We start from the raw sequence: 21,876 nt of genomic DNA, 5'->3' as shown, positions 1-21,876 counted from the left end.
CTGAGTCCTGTGCCAGCAGCATATAAACAAAGCTTTTCAAAGGGCCGGAGCAGTCCGGAAGACTGATTTGGCAAGACACTGAAGTTAAGCATATGCCCGACTTGCTTAATTACAGTCCAAGAATTGCAGAGCCCCAGCATCATGCAGAATAACTGTGTGTGTGTGTGCGTGTGTGTGTGTGCATTTAGGTTGCGAGTGGCAAAATCAGCCCTTGCAATCGAGCACATGAGGACAAGTGTGAACCAGACCCCATCACACAGACTGCACAGGGACATGGGAATCTCATCCCCTCCCATCCCATACTCCAAAAATTGGTCCTCACATGCCCAGCGAGCCTGCTCACAGCATCCTGCCCACACCAAGAGGGAGCTGCTCCTCACTTCCCAAATGGGAAGTTTTGCTGTGCAGTACTAAGTGTAAAAATCAGGAAGCTTTCAAGAAAAGAAAACAAAAAGAGACAGAAAGAAGAAAGAAATCTTTTGTCGAGATGGTTCTGGCAGATCTGCTGCAATTTTCCTTATGCCCAGCTGTTGTCAGTTGCCAAGACAACCAGCTTTTGCACTTGGGGAGCCCGAAAAACAGCCAGGCCAGGTGGCAAAGCCCCCTGCACCTCTCTCCAGCAGATGCTGCCTTTAGGGGCTCTGAGCTGAAACCTAATGGGGACCTTACGTTGAGTGGTGGCAGCATGCAGCCCCAGCATGGCACCTGGGGTGGGCACTGGGCATTGGGTCCCATCCATCAGCCCCAAATCTGGCAGTGCTTTCACACCCTGCCTGAGCCCAGGGCATCCTGAAGCTGGAAGTTGTTTCAGGAATGCTTTTAGGCATCAGAGGCTGAGTGCTGCTCGGGGACCAGCAAAACCACAAATTGCTTCTTGTGGTCAATCTGCACAGCAAACAAACCCTGTGCGGCAGCCCTGGTGCAAGCAGGCTCCCTGCAAGAACACCTGAGGGGTGGCAGCAATAACACTGACATCCCCAACGTGGGGCAAGGGCTCCACACCTCAAACTGATTTATGGACACATGATGCTGATGCCCTCCAAAGAACGGTTTTAAACTAAAGGACGGGAGGTTTAGATTAGGTGTCAGAGAGAAGTCTTTCACTGAGAGGATGGTGAGGTGCTGGAACAGTTTGCCCAGAGGGGTTGTGGATGTCTCATCCCTGGATGTGCTCAAGGCCAGGTAGGTTGGGGCCCTGGGCAGCCTGATGTAGTACTCGATCTAGTGGTTGGCAACCCTGCCTGTGGCAGAGGGGTTGGGAGCTGGAGATCCTCGAGGTCCTTTCCAACCCAAACCTTCCCATGACTATTTGATTCTACGATTCTGGTCAGGGCAGAAGGCTCAGTGCCAAAGGGTGGCTTTGGAGCTTCCACCTCCATCACAGCGTCATGCACTCCTGTGGGAAGAAGCCAATTAGGAAATTATTCTTCAGTTCGTGTGGGTAATAACTGTAATCTAAATATGCATTTTAAGCCAAACAATACACGTTAGATTATTTACAAAGCGGTATTTGCCAAACAGTCACGTACCTCTGTGCTCCTTCCTGCAGAAAAGATTAACACCTGACACAAGCACGGCGTATAATTTTTGGCCATGAACAAGTGATTTAATTATTTTCCCTTTCTATATAAGGAGCTCAGGTTTTCCAGTGCCATTTGTGACAACGATGTGCTGCTTTGCTCCCAGGCATCCACCATTTCCACAGCTCTGAGCTGCAGCAAGGAGCCGGGCTGGGATGCTCCACCACAGGACAGAAGAAGTGGAGATGAAGGGCAAGAGGCACTCCAGACAAATGCTGAGCTGTTAACACCTCTGCTGCAGAGTCACCTCCTGCTGTTTTATTAATTTGGACAGCTTCACTTGAGGGCTCAAAGAAGAGCAGCATGGCATGGGCAGAGATTAAGCAGATCCTGGTAAGCTGTTCCAAACCTCCATGACAGACAAATCCCAATCTTCATCACCACCCAGACCACAATAATGGACTCTTCTGCGAGCCCCACAGTGAGCCCCACAGTGCCCTGCATCCTATGCCAGAGCATACTGACAGCTGGACTTCAGGTCTGTGAGCTGATGGTTGGATTATGGGCCCATGGGCAGACAGCTGGATGATGGGTTGGCAGTTGGACTTGATGGCCTCAGTGGTCTTTTCCAACTTTAACGATTCTATGATTCTATCTTTAGTTTGCCACTGGGGTTGCCACACCAGACCAGGGATGCGACATGCAGCTGTGATTTTCTACACCTGGAGGCAGGGACATGTCATCCTTGTGCTGGCTCCACGCAGGGCAACACACAGAGAATCCCACAGCAGCTAAAAGCATGGGGGGATGTCTCCTTCCCTGGTGTCTCATTCAGGATCCAGACTGGGTTTGAACGATGTAGCAAACACCAGCAGTTGTAGGTATTCTGAAGTCTAGACTTGCTCATTTTCTCACCTGACAGGGATTTATTTGGCTTCCAGCAGAAATGACAGAATATGGACTGTGCCACACCATAGATAATGCTACTGCAGTTACTTACTGCACCCACCTCCAGCAGAAGAGGTCCCAGTGACTCCTTCTCGATCACTCCCTGGCTGCTGGATGAGATGTCAGACTTCTGGACTTCATCATCAGCCGCTTTCTCTGTAGTGAGGGAAAAGGGATGTTACAGCCAAAGAACTGTAATTCTCCTACTGAAACATAACCAATAATAAACAAAGCATTGGCAGCTGGATTTCATACATCCTGCCACCCAGACAATGCGTGATGCACGTCAATAGACTCTGGCATTTTTGTGTCATCTCTCAGCCCTGCGAAGGGGAAAAAACTTGAAGAAAAAATACAATGTCTCTTCTAATCCTGGTAAAATAAAGGCACTAATTAGATCACAATTCGCCCCACTGGCAAGAGGGAAAAACCAAAGGAAAAACCATCTTCAGCAGAAGGCTGGAGAGAGAGAAGTCCAACATCAACATTTTGAAAAGGAAACGGTATATCCAGTTTAGCTCAGGCTGCAGCGTTTGATGGAGAACTTTTCACACAACGTGTTAATAAATCATGGGCAGGAGGGACTCCTGAAGGATGGGCTGTGCCAGAGGAAACCTCCAGAAGGAAAACCCAGCGCAGCCTCAGGTGCAGAGACACCAAGGTTTGGGTCTTGGGTGGTGCTGTGTGGAGGAAGGGGTTGGACTCAGTGGTCTCTGGGCGCTCCTTTCCAACTCAAGGTGATCTGTGAGTCCAAAGAACATGGAGCTGGCTCAGGAGCTTGTGCAGCCATGAAGTGCAGCCATCCTTTCCCCAGCCATGTGCTCAATCCATTCATCACTGGGTAAGGGGACAACAGGCACTGTGCATGCACGAGGCCACGGTGAGCACACCAAAGGCACAACCTATGGGGTGTCTGTGGTTCCTGGTGGGTGCCAGCACCTCGCTGCTGCCACGTCCGCTCAGAGCACCACTGCCAGATGTTTGAGTTATCACCTTCCTCCCCAGCTAAGTGAGAGCTAAATTGCATTTACTCCTTTGCAGCGCATCAGACTCAGCAGCGAAGCGTCTAACTCGACGTAATATTTACTGCAAGCAGCACTTCTGTGCTGTGATTCATCTGCGCATAGATCTAATCCTATTAACGAGTGGCAAGTTTTATTACTCAGCATCAAATCACATTTGCAAGCCTTCCAGATGTGTCACTTGACACACTTCATCCCCCGCATCCTCCCGGGACTTTCGCCCCCAACAAACTCCCCTGTGCATCCTCCTCCCTGACTCTGCTCTGCAGCCCATGCATGCCACACAACAGGGGTCACAGGGGAGCAAGCTTCAGGAAGCATTCCCCTTTCAGGCAGGACCAAGCTGTGCCACGAGTTTTCCCTGATCTCTGCCTCTGCTTTCACTCTCACCCATGGGCTGTTGGAAAATAAATAAGCTGAAAGGCACTGCGACTTCTCTGCCTGAATGCAGCACGAGAGGAAGTGATCCGTGGCAAACAGATTCCAAAATACGGCATGGAGAGCCAGCACTGTGCCTGGCCTGTGCCCTGGCTGGGGGCTGTGACACTTGTATGGTCTGACTCCAACCCTAAAATACATGAACCCTGAACTCTGTCCAGTTCCCACAGGTTTCTGTTTCAAACTCTGCTGCAGATGCCCCCTGCTCGATCCCCACAGGTCTCTGTTTCTCCCATTTCCAGCAGGAACTGGGGCTGTTCAGCATGGAGAAAAGAAAGCTCCAGGGAGACCTGAGAGAGCTTCTCAGTACCTAACGGGGGGCTGTGAGAAAGAAGGGGACAGACTCTTCATCAGGGTCTGGTGTGATAGGACAAGGGGAAATGGTTTCAAATTAACAGCAGGGGGACTTTGATTGGACATAAGGAGGAAGTTGTTTACACGGAGGGCAGTGAGGCACTGGCACAGGTTGCCCAGAGGGGCAGTGGTGCCCCTGCACACAGCCAAGGTCAGGCTGGATGGGCTCTGAGCACTGATGGAGCTGTGGGTGTCCCTGCTCGTTGCAGGGAGTGGGACAGATGGCCTTGAAGGGTCCCTTCCAACTCAAACCCATGAACTGGGGTGAGTCCCCATCCCATACCGGTGCAGGGATTGAGCTCTGGCACAGCAGAGGCAGCAGCAGTGCTCCAGCCAGAACTCATCGTCGCTCATTACCAAAGGGCGTGAGAAACGGCTTTTTTTTTTTCCCCTGCTCTTTATAAATTCATGTACTTAGAGGTAATGGACTAGCTTTCAGACCTAATCCTTTAATTGGGCTGTGGGATCCTCCTCCTACTTTAGCAAAATGGTTTCATATGCCATCACCAAGCCTATTACTGGGAGGATTAGCTGGCGCTGCCGGCACCTCTCGCGTGCGTCTCCTCCGCCTGCAGCCCGGCTCTCGCTGGGCTCGGAGCAGCAGCAGAAGCCCCTGCTCACCTTCTCCAGAGCGACACACTGCAGTAACACAAAACTCCTTCAAAGTGTCAGCGCGTCCCTGCAAAGCACTTAACTTAATGTGCTTAAGCGCAGCTCTTTAGCGTCTCATCCCGAGCAGCCGTTCCTCGGGAGAGCGGCGAGGAATACATCACCACGAGCCGCTGTTTTGCTCCTTAACCCATCAGTCTCGCTCTTCCTTCGCCTGCACTGACAGCAGCGGCTGTCTGCTTTAGCACCTCGCCCGATGCCCCCGTGCGATGACTCGAGCTGATCGCACGGCAGCATCCAGCGCGGGTTGAGCGTTCCGGGAGCAAAGGGATGGTCCCCGCAGCTTGTAATCTAATTACAAAGCTGAGGCTGGATGGACAGATCTGCAGGCAAATAAAACCAGCGGGAGCAACAAATCCGCCGCGTTCCTACCGTGGGAGGCAGCCGGGATTCAGCCCCGGGGGCTTTGGCATCCGCTGCCATCGTAAATCCCCGTCGTGCCATAAAAGTCAGGCGCACCAATGGCCCTGATTACAGCATAATTGCCTCAAACGTGATTAAAGCGGCTTCTTCTCGCAGCACAAAGGGGGATGAGCTATTTTAAATGCATTCTTTAAAATGACGCCTTGATTTCCTGACAGCCACGGAGACTTATGGGTGCCTGGATGGCTGTAGGAGCCGGGGGCTCTCAGCAAGCCAAAAAATCAGCTCACAGGACTATCTACCCATCTTCAGATGACTTTGTTGCACGCATCCTTCGGCAGTACCTTCATTCCCAGGATCCTGCGCTCAATCCTGCACTCACATACCTGGGGCAAAGCAAGCACCCAAAACAGTGAGAAGATGTACTACGGCTCTCAAGGGCATGATGGGAAAAGTCCCAAATGAGCCTTAACTCATCCTGCTTTACCCAAATCATGACAAACCCGTACAAAACGTGTAGATGTCGCATGTAGGGACATGCTTTAGTGGGCATGGTGGTGATGGCTGGGCTTGGGGATGGAATCAGAGTTGTAAGGGACCATGACTGGATGGGATCATGATCTTAGAGGTCTTTTCCAACCTGAATGATACTATGATTCTGTGAATGGGTCTTCTAAATAGGGGTTCTGGTCACAAGCACTGTAGCCTTAAAAAACAGCCAGGAAAGCAGAACAACTGTTTCCCACTCCCAGCACGAAGGCTTTTAGAGCATCCTTTTGCATCCTAGAGGAGCTCACTGCCACTCCCTGGGAAAACCCCATGAAGCTCCATGGGCATCGCCAGCACCCAGCCCAACGGTTTTCTTTTAACCCAAAATTTCCATGGGAAAACATTTGTTTGTTTTTATTTATGATGGCAGACTGCAAATTCTTTGGGTTTTGAGTTTGCTATGAAAAAAATAAATAGCTTGAAGGCAAAATGTTCAACCGGAGGAAGCCTGTGCCTGTGAGCAGGGGTGGGCACCGAGGACCCGGAGCAGAGCCTTGGGGCAGGGGACAAGGATGGAAGGATGCTGGGGAATGCAGGGAAGCCGATGGCAATGGCAGCCCCCAGCTCAGCTCAGCTCTATCTTCTTCATAAGACAGGAGCAAGGCGACTGAATCCACAGTTGCAACTTCCCCGATGAGGAGCTTTGATTTTTTGTTAATTAAAATCAGATGGAACAGATTCGGTGCACCCACGGATCGAGAGCGTGACAGAAAGCTATGCCATTAATTAGTGCCTACTACGGGACTCATCAGTCCAGTAAACCCAACAGGAAAAAACTGCCATAAAAATAAACTACTTAGCAGAAGGTTTTCTGAGCGCACTGCACGCACCTCCCAGAAAAAAGAATCCGTTTTAAAAAGCCGTGAGATGAGAAAAAGAGAATAAAGGAAAAAACTATAAAGGAAAGTGGCACGTGAGGGGATCTGGACCATAAAAAATGTGGTTTTAAACAGTGTCCAAAGAAGAAGGCATGTCCAGTGCTATCTGTGGAGTTAAGGACAGATGGTGGAGGACCTCTGAGCATCGTTGGCTGCTGGTGATGGTGGGGACCCAGGCCAGGAGCTCATGTTCAACATGGTGTTGGCACACAAGGCCATGCGTGCCTGGGCTGGGGACCGAAGAGGTGGGGAGCATCATGATAAAGAATCAAATGGGGAAATCATTTCCTATGACATTAGTGATGTCACTAATTCAGGAAGGTTTGCATGCCTGAAGGTGATGCTCTTTAAATATCAACTGTTCCCATGCACAGATGGGACCAATTTGTGCTGCCCCATGCAAGGCAGGGACGTGAAACCAGTCTGTTCTGGAAATCACCTCTTGGCTGAGAAAGCAAACAGGAAAACTTAGCAATACACATGATGTTTTTTCCAGTGGTGCTCCCTCTACTCAGCAAGGGAATCAGAAGGACTGATTTCATTCCTGCCTTGATTACAGGGCCCAGCCACGCTCCCATGTGCAGCCCCTGTGCAATGGCTCCCACTGAGGACAGCTTATTTGGAGATACCACAACCCAACACTCAATCTGCAGGAGCTGACGTTTGCCCAATGCCCACCTAAGGCACATCAGCATGTTCATATGGAGGCAGATACAGAAAACCCATCCCTGAGCCCTCCCTTCCACAAGTTCCTATAGAACTCTGTATGGAAATCAGCAGCTCTTCGGTTGTATAACTTTTTATTCTAGTAGGTGGAAGGAAATTATCTGATCTATGAATTTAAGAAACTGTGGAAAAATACAATGTGGGAGCTACAAAGCTTGAAAATACCAGTGCAAGAAACAGAAGAGCAGATCTCAGCTTCCAGAAGCGAGCACAGCTCCCTCAGAGCTCACCAGGCTGATACCACCCCTCATGGACATCCACTGGAGATGAGTATGAGGGGCTCCCAGCAATGGAGAGGTCTCCACCTGAGCGCCTCAACTCGTGCTCCTCTTGTGGGCAAAGCAGAGAAAAGGGCATTTTTAGAGGAGAACCACTCAATCCATTTATTCTAAGCCTGATTTCTGAGATTGGGTTGGTTTTCTTAGGGCACTCTTATCCTCTATCACCCCACCACAACAAGGAGACACAATCAGGTTTTGCTCTGATAATTTTTTCCTGATATCCACTCTGAAAGGGTTGGAGGGGGCTATGAAGCCCACCCAGCCCTACCTGCTGCTGTGGGCTGCTTATCCACACCACCTCAGACTGCCCAGGGCCCCGTCCAGCCTGGCTTTGAGCACCTCCATGGATGGGGCAACCACAGTTTCTCCAGGGAACCTGTGCCAGTGCCAATCATCCATCAGTATGGATCCACAGGTGGAGCCCTGGATTTATATTAAGGTTAAAGCAGTGATTTAATAGCTTTTTTTTAAGCCTGTATCTACCCAGCAACAGGCATAACCATTTTCCCTACGACCCTGCAAAGTGAATGAATCATCAGTCGTGTTTTCATAGAATCACAGAATCACAGGGGTTGGAAGGGACCTCTAGAGATCATCGAGTCCAACCCCCCTGCCAAAGCAGGTTCCCTACACCAGTTTTAACCCATTGGGCTCTTTCTGTAGACTGCAAATAACATATTTCAGCATTGTAGTCATCCCAATCAACTCGTGACGTCCTTCCAGCCGAGGATCACAGGCAGGGTGGACACCAGACACGTTTGATTTTAACAAGCCTACAGCACTAATCCCCATTAACACTGCTGTTGTGCGGCTGAAGAAGCCTGATGCATAACCAGACATGCTCTTACAGCTCCTGCTGGAGTGGATTACAGGGTTCACTGACATTCCCTGAGCTGAGATGCCCCAACACGTCGTGCAAGCACTCATGGGGTTTCACAGCACAGAATCACTAGGATTGGAGCTGCAAACAGTGCTGCCTTCAGCCACCCTGGTGCTTTCTGTAAGGGCATGTAGCGACAGGATGAGGGGAAATGGCTTCAAACTGGAAAAGGGCAGATTTAGACTAGATGTCAGGAAGAAATTCTTTACTGTGAAGGTGGTGAGACACTGGAACAGGCTGCCAAGTGAGGCTGTGGATGCCCCCTCCATGGAAGCAACCAAGGCCAGGCTGGATGGGGCTGTGAGCAACCTGGTGCAGAGGGAGGTGTCCCTGCCTACAGCAGGGGGTTGGGACTGGGTGATCTTAAAGGTCCCGTCCAACCCAAATCATTCTGTGATTCTACAATGGCATAGGGTTTGGTGGTTCTCCTTTGTGGGGCTCCAGATGGACCCTCAAGAGTGTGCCTTGTGACACGGCCTGGAGCAGTCGCAGCCACGGGTGGGTGGTCAGATTAGAAGCTCTGAATGGTCACCAAACACTGCTTTCCTTGGCACAGCTTGTAAGGAAAAGTTTATTGTTCTGCTTTTCCTAAAATCCTCATTTAACAGCAAAAAGAGCAGAGCGAAGCACGCCGCCGCTAGAACAGAAGGAGAAGGATGTTTCCTTCTGCCTTCACACCTCTTAGAGTTAAACACTAATGGTGTAGAGATGTCTTAAGTAAAATAGGCTGGCTGTCTGAACAATGTCAGGAAAAATTATACGGTGCTGAGTGAATGCAAAATTAATGAGCGCTGAACGCTGACAGGAGCTAACAGGCACGAGGAGCTGAGACTTTCTTACACTCAGCTCTGAGATCAAGCAGGTAGAACATCTCCATCTTACCAGGGGGAGGAACAGAGGGCGAAAAAAAAACAACTTTTATCTCAATCTGAAGGACTTAATTCGTTCAAAAACTGTGTCAACTGTGCATGGTCAAAACTGCAAAAGATGAGAAAGGGAAATGTGTAGCTCTCCTTCAACTCTAATTCAGCCCTGGCATAGCCTTTGTTCCCCTCCTGCGGGCAGAAAATACGTTGCAACATGGCTTTAATGACCTGATTTAATTAAGTTTGCAAAGAATCAGTCCGTCTCTCCTCTGCTATCACACTCATACTTAGTATCTCAGTGCTCCAGCGTTGTGCATGCTCAAATCCATGCAAAGTTACTATTAAAAATTCACTCGTGTCAACTGCTAGATCTGCTTTATGCTCAAGTTGCACGAGCACGTCAAATATGTTAACTGCACAGGCAAGGAGACAGCTGCCAAGGCGTGCAGGCAGTGCAAAACCTGACGCTTCCCCATGCTGTTCCCAGCCATGCTCCTGCCCCAGCTCTGCTCTTCTCTGGACCTCACTTCCAAAATTAACTTCCAGAGAAATCACAGAATCGTTTTGAGTTGGAAGGGAACTTTAAAGGCCATCTGGTCCCACTGCCTGCGCTGAGCAGGGACACCCACAGCTCCATCAGTGCTCACAGCCCCCTACAGCCTGACCTTGGCTGTCCGCAGGGATGGGGCACCCACTGCCAGTGCCTAATACTTTGGGATGGCCCAAACTATTCCATCCTCCCATATGACATAATCCATGCATGTGAGATATAATCCAGTCTTAGCGTAGCAGCTGCACCAAAGCTGGTGCAAATATCAGCCTGGGGAACCCGATCTACCACTCCGACATTCATCAACCCTGCTATCTGTAATATGGACTTAATGATTTAAAAGGTGGCTAGCTGAGACTGGCAGCTTAATTAATTAATGAAAACATATCTTGGAATGAGGGAGGGAAGCTGCCTTTCTGAATACCAAGAGCAGAAGGATGGGTGACAACTACCATGGGAAAGCTTCTGAACAGCACGGTTGGTTTGGCCGGGCTCCGGGCCCCCAGCTCTTCCCCAGGGCTCTGGTTTAGTCTCTAAGTGCCACAAAATGCCCCACAGGGAATCTGTACAACTCAGGGGAAGGATAAATGCTGGACAAGGAGCTCAGCAGCTTCTCACTGGGCACTGAGGGACAGCTTCTTCCATTTTGCTAAGAGACACGACAGCTCTTCAGGCTGACACGAAGGCACACTTGTGTCCCTGTGAGTTTGCTTGCTTTGTCCAACCACAACACTTGTCCTAATAAAAGCTTTTGTCTCCTATTGTCTCCTTACACAAATCTTGCTTTATTCCTTTTGCTCACAGGAGCACTGAGAGGATTAAAGTCTATGAAAGTTTGTTCAGGGGAAAAGCCAAAATGAAAGCAGAAGGATTCCACAGCCAACTCCCCATACTCAACCCGAGGATTATTTTCCCCATTCAGAAGTGGCTTATCGTGTTAATTGCTCACACTGGCGGGCACCTGGGCTCTCCAAAGGGCTCAGAATGGGGACAGGCAGTGCTGGGATGCACCAGAGCCCCAGAGACCCCTCTGTACATAGGACACATTTCAATGAGATGCCTCCATTGTGTTCTTCTCCCACACCCAAATGAATCCAGCTCATAGGGTGGCCCTAAGAAGGCTGCAGTGGTCTGGGATAAAGGACTTTCAACTGAAGGGTGTTTTTTTTTTTTAATTTTCCTCTTCATTTCCCACCTTTCTTAAATCTGAGACTGAGTCAAGAAAAAAAAAAAGGGGGAAAAGAAAAAGCTAATCCAGCACAGCAGAAGGCAAGAGGAGGAGTGGTTTCTACAGGTGGTTTATGACTCTCTGCATGATCCACACGCCTGTTACATCCTATCAGAGCCTCCACTTACAGCTAGGTGCTAAAGGATTTATTAGTTCTTGACAGTGTGAGATGTTTAAAAGCTTGAGGATGTAATAACCAAATGTTCACTTGTTAAAATAAAGGCAATGTTTGGAGAGCTCTGTGCAATTCTTAGCAGCCTCCCCTTCCCCTTGTTCTATATTTAAGCTGCCAGCTAGATTAAAACTGTCAGAGGAGGGATGAGAATTTTATTGACATGCTTTGTAGGTGGTACGACTCCATAAAATACACACATACAAGGGATGCTCCCTGGCATTACTGCACAGGGCAGAGAGTTATATAGTGTTGACCTGGGGGAGTTTGTATCTGAAATCAATCCCTGATATAAAACAGATTCCAGAGGATACGGAGAGACTGACTTCATGAGTGCCTGTGGAGGGTGTAGGCAGAGATGGAGCCCGTTTCACAGTTCACATCGAAACAAACCGCAGAGAGGGCGTGCAATTCCCAGTCACATCCAGGAACCCTTCCCATCTTTGTGTGTGAGGTGCAATTAGCTGCTCTGATAAAAAAGCCTGCGCTTTATTCACCCCTGAGTCATCTTGCATAGAGAAAAGCATGCCTGTCCTGCACTGAAGAAGAGAGCAATGGAAGAAGGTCCGTTTTCTTGGGGAAAAAAACAAACAACCAACAATCCAACAAACCAGCACCGAAAGCTGTGTAACAATAGCTGCACTGCATTACTTTCACTTGTCAGTTCTGCCTGTAAAGCAACGCGCAGCCTGAGCTGTGAATTACACTGTGCTTGTTTACAGCTCCGAGGATGCAGGAAATGAGACCTCAAAATGTTAAGATTTACGGAGTTTAAGGCCAGGAGAGATCGCTCCATTGGCTGATGTGACTTCCTGAGCATCGCCGAGCTGCCAGAGTTCACCCACTTCTACCACAACGAGCCCTCAACTTCTGTTTGGCTCAAACCTGCTCAATCCACCACATCCCCTGGCAGCTCCTTCCCAAAGTAATCACTCCGAGTTATAAATCTGGGCCCTATTCCTAATTTGTTTTTGTCTGGCTTCAGCTTTGAGTCATTCTTTGTTATGCTGGATTTAAAATCCTCTCTAGTCGCCAGCATTTTCCACTCTTGTCAGTGCTTACGCAGTGTCATCAGCTTGCTCCCACTCCTCTGCATACACTCAACAGAGCTCTTCAGCTTTCCAAGCTGCAAGGCATTTCCTGCAGCCCCTGATTCACCCCTGCAGCTCCCCTCTCCACCTCCCTGGGCTTTGCAGTCTTCTTTTCCCCAGTGCAGACACCATGCTGAGCCCCAGTGCTGTCCCACCACATCCATGCACACTCGGTGTCGCCCAGGAGATGCCCACCTTGTCTCTCAGCAGGAGCTCACGCTCCCTCGAGAAGCACCATTCCCCAGGACAGCACCCAAAGCTTGTCAGCCATGCAGGGAAAAAATGCTCCCATCGATCAACACAAGAGTGGGTTGACTTGCCCACAAGGAGAAAACCAATACAAGGGTGGGTTGACTTGTTCACACAAAAGAGGCCTCAATGGTAGAAAGATTACTCAACTGCACTGATGAACTGCACTAACTTCATCAAGTTGGTTGGCTATCCAAGCTGGGGACAGCTTAATGGAGGTGACAGGAGATCATTCCCAGCAACCACCTACTGCTATTGCTAAGGCCTAGTAATAGAAACAGTGATGGTCTGGGCTAATTAAATCAAGAAAAATGAAGTTAAATTGGTAGAAGTACAGAACAGACTTCCTAGGGTAATGAAGGGCAAGGCATAACTATATGACACAAAGAACCTAGGAGAGCTTGTTTTGTTTGGACCAGTTGGGTGAAGGTAGAGAACAAGCGTGACAACTTCTTACAAATACACAAGGGATGAGTGGTAATTACCAAACAGAGGGAAGAGCAAGCTAAATTAAAGGGCGACTCAACACAGCTACAGAAATGATCACTAACTCAACTCCACTGAAAATGAGCAGGTGTCTGCAAATCACACGACGAAGGGAGCTCGGTGATTTTCAAATTGGATGGAGAGCACCAGGAACACCCACTCCACACTGCCCCCACCAATTAGCAGTAGGATCCTCTTCATTATCACAAATTCCTGCAAGCCCAAATTACACAGTTAAAAGGACTGGATCTGTTTGTACTCTGTTAGCTTTGGATCAGCCTCACACTTCAGGGCTTCCAGTAGGCACCTAACGAAGCCAACGAGGAATTCCCCCTCCCTGCTGATGTCTAATCTGGCCTCCAGGGTTTGCTTGTTTATCTTTCTCTGCAGCCCTCTAATGTATGGTGAAAAATTGGCCACTGAGATGGGATGAAAGCAGTGAGAGATGCTCCTTCTAATTGCATGACTTTTCCTGCAGTGGTTTGGGAAAGAAGCTGCTCCTGCAGGGCTAAATCAACCACCAGATTTGGGAACAGGAAAGCAATTTTCTGCCCAGCACCTGCCAACACCCATCATCAGCACCATGGCCAAAGAGGTCCTTTCTGACCCTGGGGAGGAACCCAGAGTCTGCAGAACACCCCTCGAGGACAAAAGCAAAGCTCTCGTTTTCTGACCTCCCTCAAAGCAAACAAAATCAGCACAGCTCCAATAAAGTCGATGCATTTAAAGAGGGGGCTACAGAACTGGGCTGACAGTTGTAGCCTGAAGAGATTGCCATCTAATTTTAGATTTGACACAAACCTTAATGTGGTTTTAATTAATTAATTAAAAATCCTTTAATTAATGTAAACCCCTTACAGCACTTTTCATTTAGTCCCACTTCCAGGAGACATTTCCACTCGTGTTGCTTCTCAGATGCCAGCCTGCTGCTTGCTTTTGTTCCTCAGCAAAACCTCAAACACTGGAGCTAAACTTCTGCTCGTGGTACATCACTGGCCTTACAGCTGCAATGCTTTGAGCTTGGGCTATTTCTCGAGCCTTCAGCTTAATGATTTTCCAAGTAACAGGGTTTTCCATCTCTTATCTGACTGTGCAAATATTGTTCTTCCACTGTGCGGAACTGTCCTCTTTTGGGTTCACTGAAGGACCTCATGTTGAGTCAGCACACAAAAACCTCTGTTTGGGTAACATCTTTCCTCTCGCATTGGAATCTGCCACACTGCACTTCCTCCCAACCTCACCCCGTCAGACTTTTTTGGATACAACACTACCTTGCAGTTAAATTTCATGTTGTAACTTCTTTTAGCCTCTGGTACATCCAGAGTCACCAGGGCCTCCCTCTCCATCGGCCTCCTGATGGCAGCCTGCACAAGAGCAAGTGCCAGACCCTGCACCCATGTCCCCAAGTGCCACATCTCCATGGTTCTTGAACACATCCAGGGACGGTGACTGCACCACCTCCTGTTCCAGTGTCCAAAAGATGCACAAGGTGTCCAAGTGAAAAAGCCTGATGAGACCTCCAGGGTCTCTTCCAGCCCAAATGTCCCTGTGACTGGCCCCAGTGCCCAGAAAGGCATGCTGCCAGGGAAGGGCTGACAGATTTCATCCACAGCCCCCAAGATAATAGCCTAGAAGAAATTTCTCACTCTTCCCAAACCAAATGGAAACCATGAAAAGCTTGAGTGAAAAGCACCATCCCCTGCTCTCTAGTAGATGTTATCCCTGTTTCGCCCATTTGTCAAATAACAATACTATCAATGTTGAGATTTTATAGGATACCAAGTGAGACAGAAGTAAGCTTTATAGAAAACCCCAGACCTGTGCAGACGAAGGGAGCAGAGAGCCTTTAAGTGCTCTGCACTGCACTGGTTCCTCTGCTTTGGATAAAGCTCTCCAAGGAACCTCAGCACTGCTACTTGCTTCCACCCGCTGCACGCAATTACTTGCTTTGTGGTTGTATGGGAGTCACTCCATCACAGAATCACAGAATGGTTTGGGTTGGAAGGGACCCTTAAGATCACCCAGTCCCAACCCCCTGCTGTAGGCAGGGACACCTCCCTCTGCACCAGGTTGCCCACAGCCCCATCCAGCCTGGCCTGGAATGCTTCCTGATCCACAGCCTCGCTGGGCAACCTGTTCCAGTGTCTCACCACCCTCACAGTAAAGAATTTCTTCCTGATATCTATTTTATGGTGTTAGTAACATCCCACATCACTCAGCTGCCAATGGCTGCTAGGACAAGAAGGGGCTCTTGACTCAGGGCCCAAGGACAGGGTTTCCTCTCCAACACCACAAGCTGGCGGAGGAACCACTTTGCAAGCCATCAGTTCATCATTTTCTGGCCACTGCAAAACACAAAACCAAGGTGTTTTTGTTTTCTTTTCAGAGTTCACCATATGTCGCCATTTCCAAGCCCAAGAAGAATCTCAGTACTCGTAATGAGGAGGCTCCTATACGTTCTCCTGAGGACACAGGACATTCCTGTGCCAGAAGCTCTATATGTATATAATAAAATAAATCCAAGGCCAAAGACTCAAAATCTAAGCATATGACAAGACAGCAGGGAGACTTAATTAAAGGAAAGCCACTGACAGCCCAATGATTGTATGCAACGGAGCAGCCAAAGTCAATAACTATTTCATACACTTTGCTTAATTAACCCACTCTATTTACCCAAAAGGAAAATTACTTCCCCAAGTAGGTTACCATACAAACGATAGGTGGTCACAAATACAGGGCTGTCTCCTTTTTTGGTCAACGTTTCCTAGTGTCTCTGAATACGGCCACACTTCAGGCAATACCGAATAAAAAGATGTCAGGAGAACCTCCTCTGTGGTTTTGTTTCAGTGGGGGGAGCAGACCATGGAGGTGTTGTGTAGCCAGAGAAGAGAGAGAAGTGCTGTTAACCTCATCCCCCCTGAAAATCATTAACTAAAGGCTCAAGAAACAGCCCTCTGCCTCTCTCTGTCCGAAGTAATTTGACTTAAAGACTAAGGGTTGTTGTCTTTGCAGGTTAACACAGTAAAGAGCAAAAAGGAAGCTTACTCTTAACCTACTGCCTTTTAAAACGTCCTGAAATCAGGTCAGTACCCTGTACCATTATTAGGGAATAAAACTACATTAATTAAAGATCTAGTTTTTCCCCTCGTCCATGCTCAGAGATAAATTCAGCAGCTCCACCAGCTCTCGGTGGGGCTGGGGTCACACCTGCAGCTCCCGTGCCGTCGCAGCTCAGGTGCCATCATCAGAGAAGCCACGCTGTGAGAATCACAGGAACAAATCCAATCTTTTGGCAACAGCACAGCAAATCTGCTGGGGCTTTTGGACCTCGGAGGACTAGAAAGTGAGCAGCTGACCCCAGGCATCCTGGCGGGGATGGGAGCTGCTCCTCGGCCAGGTCTCCAACAGCTCCATGCATTGGTTTCAGCAGTGAGAGAACATACTGCAGCCCTGCAGGAGCAGGAAGGACGTGGGAAGGGGCCCTGGGACACCCGCAGTGGCCGAGCTGTGACCACACAGACGTGTTTCAAGGGCAATCCTCAGCGGTTCTCTGGAGTTGGAGGCAGCATAATGAAAAGTTCAATACCGTTTCATTTATTCTATTAAGGAGCTGTGTTCACACTCCTGCTTTGGAAGGAAATCAAGCACCCTATCGACGTAGAGGGCTATGGGGAAAAAGCTGTGGTGGTTTAACCTCAAAAGGACACTGTCAAGGCAGGCAGGGATGCCAGGGAGGAGACACTACCCCTCCACCAGAGCACGGATCTCGTGGCTCCCATCTCCATCAGACCTTTGCAGGCCATCCACTCCTTCCCACAATCCCAATGTTATGTGCTCCCAAACCAGAAGTATTTCTTGAGGCACAGGCACAGAGGTGGTGTGTGTTACTCATCCCTGCAGACACCCAAGGTCAGGCTGGATGGGGCTCTGAGCTCCTGATGGAGCTGTGGGTGTGACTGCTGACTGCAGGGGGATTGGAACACATGGCCATTCAAGGTCCCTTCCAACTCCAGCTCCGTGATTCGATGATCCTATTTAATTATAAATCCTTCTGGGGAATAAGGAGATACTCCTGCAGCTGGTGTGCTGCTGCATCCCTCGCAGAGGCACTGGGTGCTGAAGTCTGAAACAGGGGTGACTTCCCTCCATCCACAAAGCTTGGGCCAGGGAACCTTGCTGCCAGCCCAGTACTGAGCCAGTGTGGAGGATGTGGGAAGGGAAGCTATCAGGCTGGGTGCCAGGTTGGGAAGATGGCATCAGCCGCCTCTGCGTGCAGCACCGCAGCAAGGGGAGGGCATGGGAGCTAGTCAGCAAATATTTGAAGGTTGTAAACACCAAGGGTACAGCTGTGCTGTAAAAAGTGCAGTGGGGCAAGCAGGAATATACTGAGGCTGACAATGAAAATCGGGGAGGGTCAGGAGGTCTTGAATAGACCAAAATGAGCTCTGGGATGCGCTGCAACAGATTGCCGGGAGCACCACAGTCCACCACTTGCCCTGTGACTGTGATCCCACCCTGGGATGTGGCTGTGACACACCACCAATGTGATGAGGGCTGCCTGGGCATGGTAACCAAAAGGAGGGCACGTGGTGGGTGTGGGGAGTTCAGCATTGCTGGAGAACCCCAGAGGGACCCCCACAGAAACATCAGCTTAGAGTGCTCCCACAGTTAGCCCAGCTCGCACAGAAATCTGAAGCTTTGGACTTCGGCCTCATCTTCCCACATCACTATCACATATGCAGAGATGGAGGGGCAGAGCTTCTCTTCTACAGAGGGAACAGCCAGGAGGAAAAGGTTCTGCTCCAGGGGGCAGTGGGCATGGAGCAGCTCCCCAGGGTGGTAGCCTGAGCTGCTGGAGTGCTGGGACACTGCTCTCAGACATAGGGTTTGGGTGGAGCTGTGTGGAGCCAGGGGTTGGGCTCAATGGTCCTTGTGGGTCCCTTCCAACTCGGGATATTCTATGGTTTTATGGTTCTGTGATCCTCCTGTGTTTGCAGCCACACACTGGTTGCCATCCTAGAGGCAACCTGGTCTCCTCCAGGTCCTGCAGACTCCTGACCCTGTCTCAGCTCAGCTGTGCTGCCAGGATGGTTCCCTGTAACGGCCTCCAAGCCACTTCTGCACGTGCAAACCAGAGACAGTTACTCCATTTGGAGTAACACCGCATGCCAAAGCTTGACTCTGCTCATAGGGCTGCATGCTGCTGAGCCACACCTCATCCAGCACTGGTTTCAACACTGCTCGTCACATTTATAGAATCCAGAGCAGTTTGAGGTTGGAAAGGACCTTAAAGACCCCTCAGTCCCAATCCCTGCTACGGGCAGGGACACCTCCCACCAGCCCAGGTTGCCCCAAGCCCCATCCAGCTTGGCCTTGGATGCTCAAAGCTGTGTTCTCTTTACTAAGCCACACTGCCTGGGCAACTTCTACTTACCCAGAAAACTCAAAACCCAAAAAACTTTTGCAGGACAGATGAACACTGAAAAAAATTAACTGCCTGGCCCCTTTCTCCTCTGCGTTTATTGCTGTCTTGGCAGAAGAATTTCAGGTTGCTGCCACAGCCGCAAACTGCTTGTTCTGCCAACTGTACATTACTAACATTGGAAGGAGGCCAAACCTAGGAATCTTTTCTAAAAGCATTTGCTTCGTACTTTAAATAGCAGCCCGGCAGGCAGGGGGATGGGAGCGCGGGCTCAACGCACGCATGCAAGCCATCCACGAGCTGCTGCGGGCTGAGCCACCAGCAGCATCCCTGCTCCCATGGCAATGCCACCTCCCTGTTGTGGGCACCCACAGCTCGCACAGACCTTTTCCAAGATAAACAAATAACAGGATGTTGGTTGTTTTTTCACTGGAAGCCCCTCTGCTGCTCTGCTGCATGGTTGAGCACAGTTCCCTCCCTGGTGCCAGTGGGTTTTGAAGGCTGTTGGCTGAGGCAGGACAAGAAGCTGAGTTAGGATGAGAGGTGATGGCCCCAAGTTGCACCAGGGGAGGTTCAGGTTGGATATTAGGAAACATTTCTTCTCAGAAAGAGCGGTGATGCAGTGGCACAGCTCCCCGGGGAGGTGTTCCAGAGCTGTGAGGATGTGGCACTGAGGGATGTGGTCAGTGGGCACAGTGGGGTGGGCTGGGGCTGGACTTGGTCATCTCAGAGTCTTTTCCAACGTTCACAACTCTATGAGTCAACATCATGTGTTGGGGTGTATGGAGAGCACTGTGTCACATCACTGCAACCCCAAACTCGTGGCTTTCTTGGATGTGAAATAATGCCCACGAGTGGCTTCCTAACCTCCTACACAGCATCGCAGGGAGTGCTGCCACATGCTGCCTTTGACCACAGGACCAATGTCCTTATATTCAGCAATATTTCTCCTACCTCTCCATGTAAATCATTCCTGCAATAAATTGCAAAGAACAAATACAGGTGAAGTTTTTCTTCTTCGTTAATTTCATGCAGTGCTAGATAAGCCTGCAATACAGAGCAAAGCTCAAGGAACAATATTTTAAAGTAGTGCTTGTCCTAGTTAATGTTCAGCCCTGCTGTGCAATGTCAAGAAAACTAATGAACAGTGAAGTGGCAGTGAGCAGAAACCACTGAGTCCTCACCCACAACCAAACTCCTCTCAGTCTTTAGCCCTAATATGAATTTCAAGCTGGATATTAGGCAAAATCTCTTCTCAGAAAGAGTGGACACACATTGGCACAGCTGCCCAGGGAGGTGGTAGGGTCACGGTCCCTGGAGGTGTTCCAGAACCGTGGGGATGTGGCACTGAGGGACGTGGTAAGTGGGCATGGTGGGGTGGGCTGGGGTTGGGCTTGGGGGTCTTAGAGGTCTTATCCAACCTGAATGATTCCACCATTCTGTAAATGCCATTGCCTCCTTTCTGCAGGAATCATACAAGCCTAATGCTTTGCAACCATCTCTTCCTCCTGGTAGAAATGCAGCTCACAGGCCTTTAATAAGAGCAAAGTGGGGAACCTACACCAATGCCTCAATGATGGAGTGAGTGGCTGTACGTGCACACCCAGGTCTTGGCTGTAGGGCTTTGGATAACTTTAGCAGCTGGTACCAGGCACACCACTGTGCTCAGAGCATGCAGCAGGAGCTTTGGCAGAAGCCCCATCTGACTGATGATGCTCCCTTAGAGCTAATACAAGCTGAGTGCTGTTCACCTTGTGCAAAAAAGGACATCATATTCGTGTACCACCATGGCCACCCCACAGGGTAGGCTGAAGATGGGCTCAGAGAGCCATGTCAAGGCTGCAAGGATCAGGACAAAACCTGCTCCTTGACATGTACACACCTTAGCACACCACTCCTCTTTGCCTCACGCCCTTTGGACCTGCGTATTTTGGTCTCCAAGTTCACACTCAAGGTGAATTTTAACCTTTATACAGCCTCTCGTGCATCTCTTCTCTTTGCAGTGCCTGTGTCCAGCAGCACTAGGTGGATTAATGCCCCTCTAATCTATCTTGTTGGCAGGAAAACAGATCTGACAAGGGTAAATGGTTCTTCACGAAATCTTGCACAGCACGCCCTTCATCTTATCCGTCCATAAAACAGGTTTTCTGTACACAGCTAATAGCAGCATTGCTGATAAGTACTTAATGGGCCCAATCCTGAAAGCTTCACAAGCACTTCTGTTTATTCTCATTCTCATCTAAGGAACAACTTCAGGCCAAAACACAACCAGTGACTGCAAGGTGTCACCTCACAGTCAGCAACACAAAATGGGCATTTCCAACCAGCACTCAGCGAAGAGCACTTTCTCATATTAAGGCTCTCATAAAGCAGGAAAAGGACAATGTAGCAAATGGAACAGCCCCTAAGTCATGATTACTCTAAGTCATGATTACCAGGCTTCCAGACAAGCCGAGGTTGCTGCCTTACCTTGCTCCAACCTCTTCATCTGCTGGATCTGATCAACCGTCTTCTTCAGGATCTTGCATTTGTCTGGTTTGACACTCAGAGTGTCGATGTCCCCGATGTTTGCAGACAGCAGCTCTGCCAGCTCCTCCAAATATTTGTTCTCCTGCTCCCGCCGCCGCTTTTCATTGCTGTTACAGAAAATGAATCAAGGAAATGCCATGTTAATGACTTTTCCCACTGCTCGGTCTAGCCACACCTATGCTACACCAGCCCCTGAAAATACAAATGTTGGCTAAAGCCATGGCCAGACTATAACGTGGACAACTCCAAAACACTGGAGAGTTCATTCAGGCCTTGTCTGCATTCACGCATATAGAAATAGTCAAACTTAACATCAAGGAAGATTTGCTCAGAGAGGTGGTGTGTTCCCCATCCCTGCAGACAGCCAAGGTCAGGCTGGACGGGGCTCTAAGCACCTGATGGAGCTGCACATGTCCCTGTTCATTGCAGGGAGTGGGATCAGGCAGCCTTTAAAGGTCCCTTCCACCTCGAACGATTCTATGACTGTATGATAAATATGGCTGCCCAGACACTCCTATCCCAAACCAACTTGAAACATCCAGGACTCATGTCTTCCTCTCAAAGCCGTTATTCCAGCCATCATAACGTTAAATCCTAAGTTCACACCTGAAGGCCAATAACATTCACCAGAGCTCACCACAGTGAAAACTGGAAT

The 21,876-nt window shown here is 49.4% G+C and overlaps 1 protein-coding gene across 7 annotated transcripts in view; it reads right to left on the bottom strand.

Moving 5' to 3' along the window:
- The window catches only part of NCOA1 (nuclear receptor coactivator 1), a 141,797-nt gene that overhangs the window by 27,377 nt on the left and 92,544 nt on the right, over positions 1–21,876 (bottom strand). For all 7 annotated transcript variants that reach the window (XM_065730491.1, XM_065730490.1, XM_065730485.1 and 4 more), the window contains 2 exons: positions 21,162–21,328; positions 2,530–2,624 (listed from right to left, as the gene is read on the bottom strand). In XM_065730491.1, coding sequence (XP_065586563.1) covers positions 2,530–2,624; positions 21,162–21,328 — 262 coding nt within the window. The remainder of the gene's footprint in view (positions 1–2,529; positions 2,625–21,161; positions 21,329–21,876) is intronic.

This window comes from Cyrtonyx montezumae, unplaced genomic scaffold (genome assembly GCF_038088225.1).
Source record: "Cyrtonyx montezumae isolate F1298 unplaced genomic scaffold, pur_monq_1.0 scaffold_13, whole genome shotgun sequence".
Classification (NCBI taxonomy): domain Eukaryota; kingdom Metazoa; phylum Chordata; class Aves; order Galliformes; family Odontophoridae; genus Cyrtonyx; species Cyrtonyx montezumae.
Note: the sequence above shows the minus strand (reverse complement) of the source record. Positions and strands in the feature narration are given on the sequence as shown.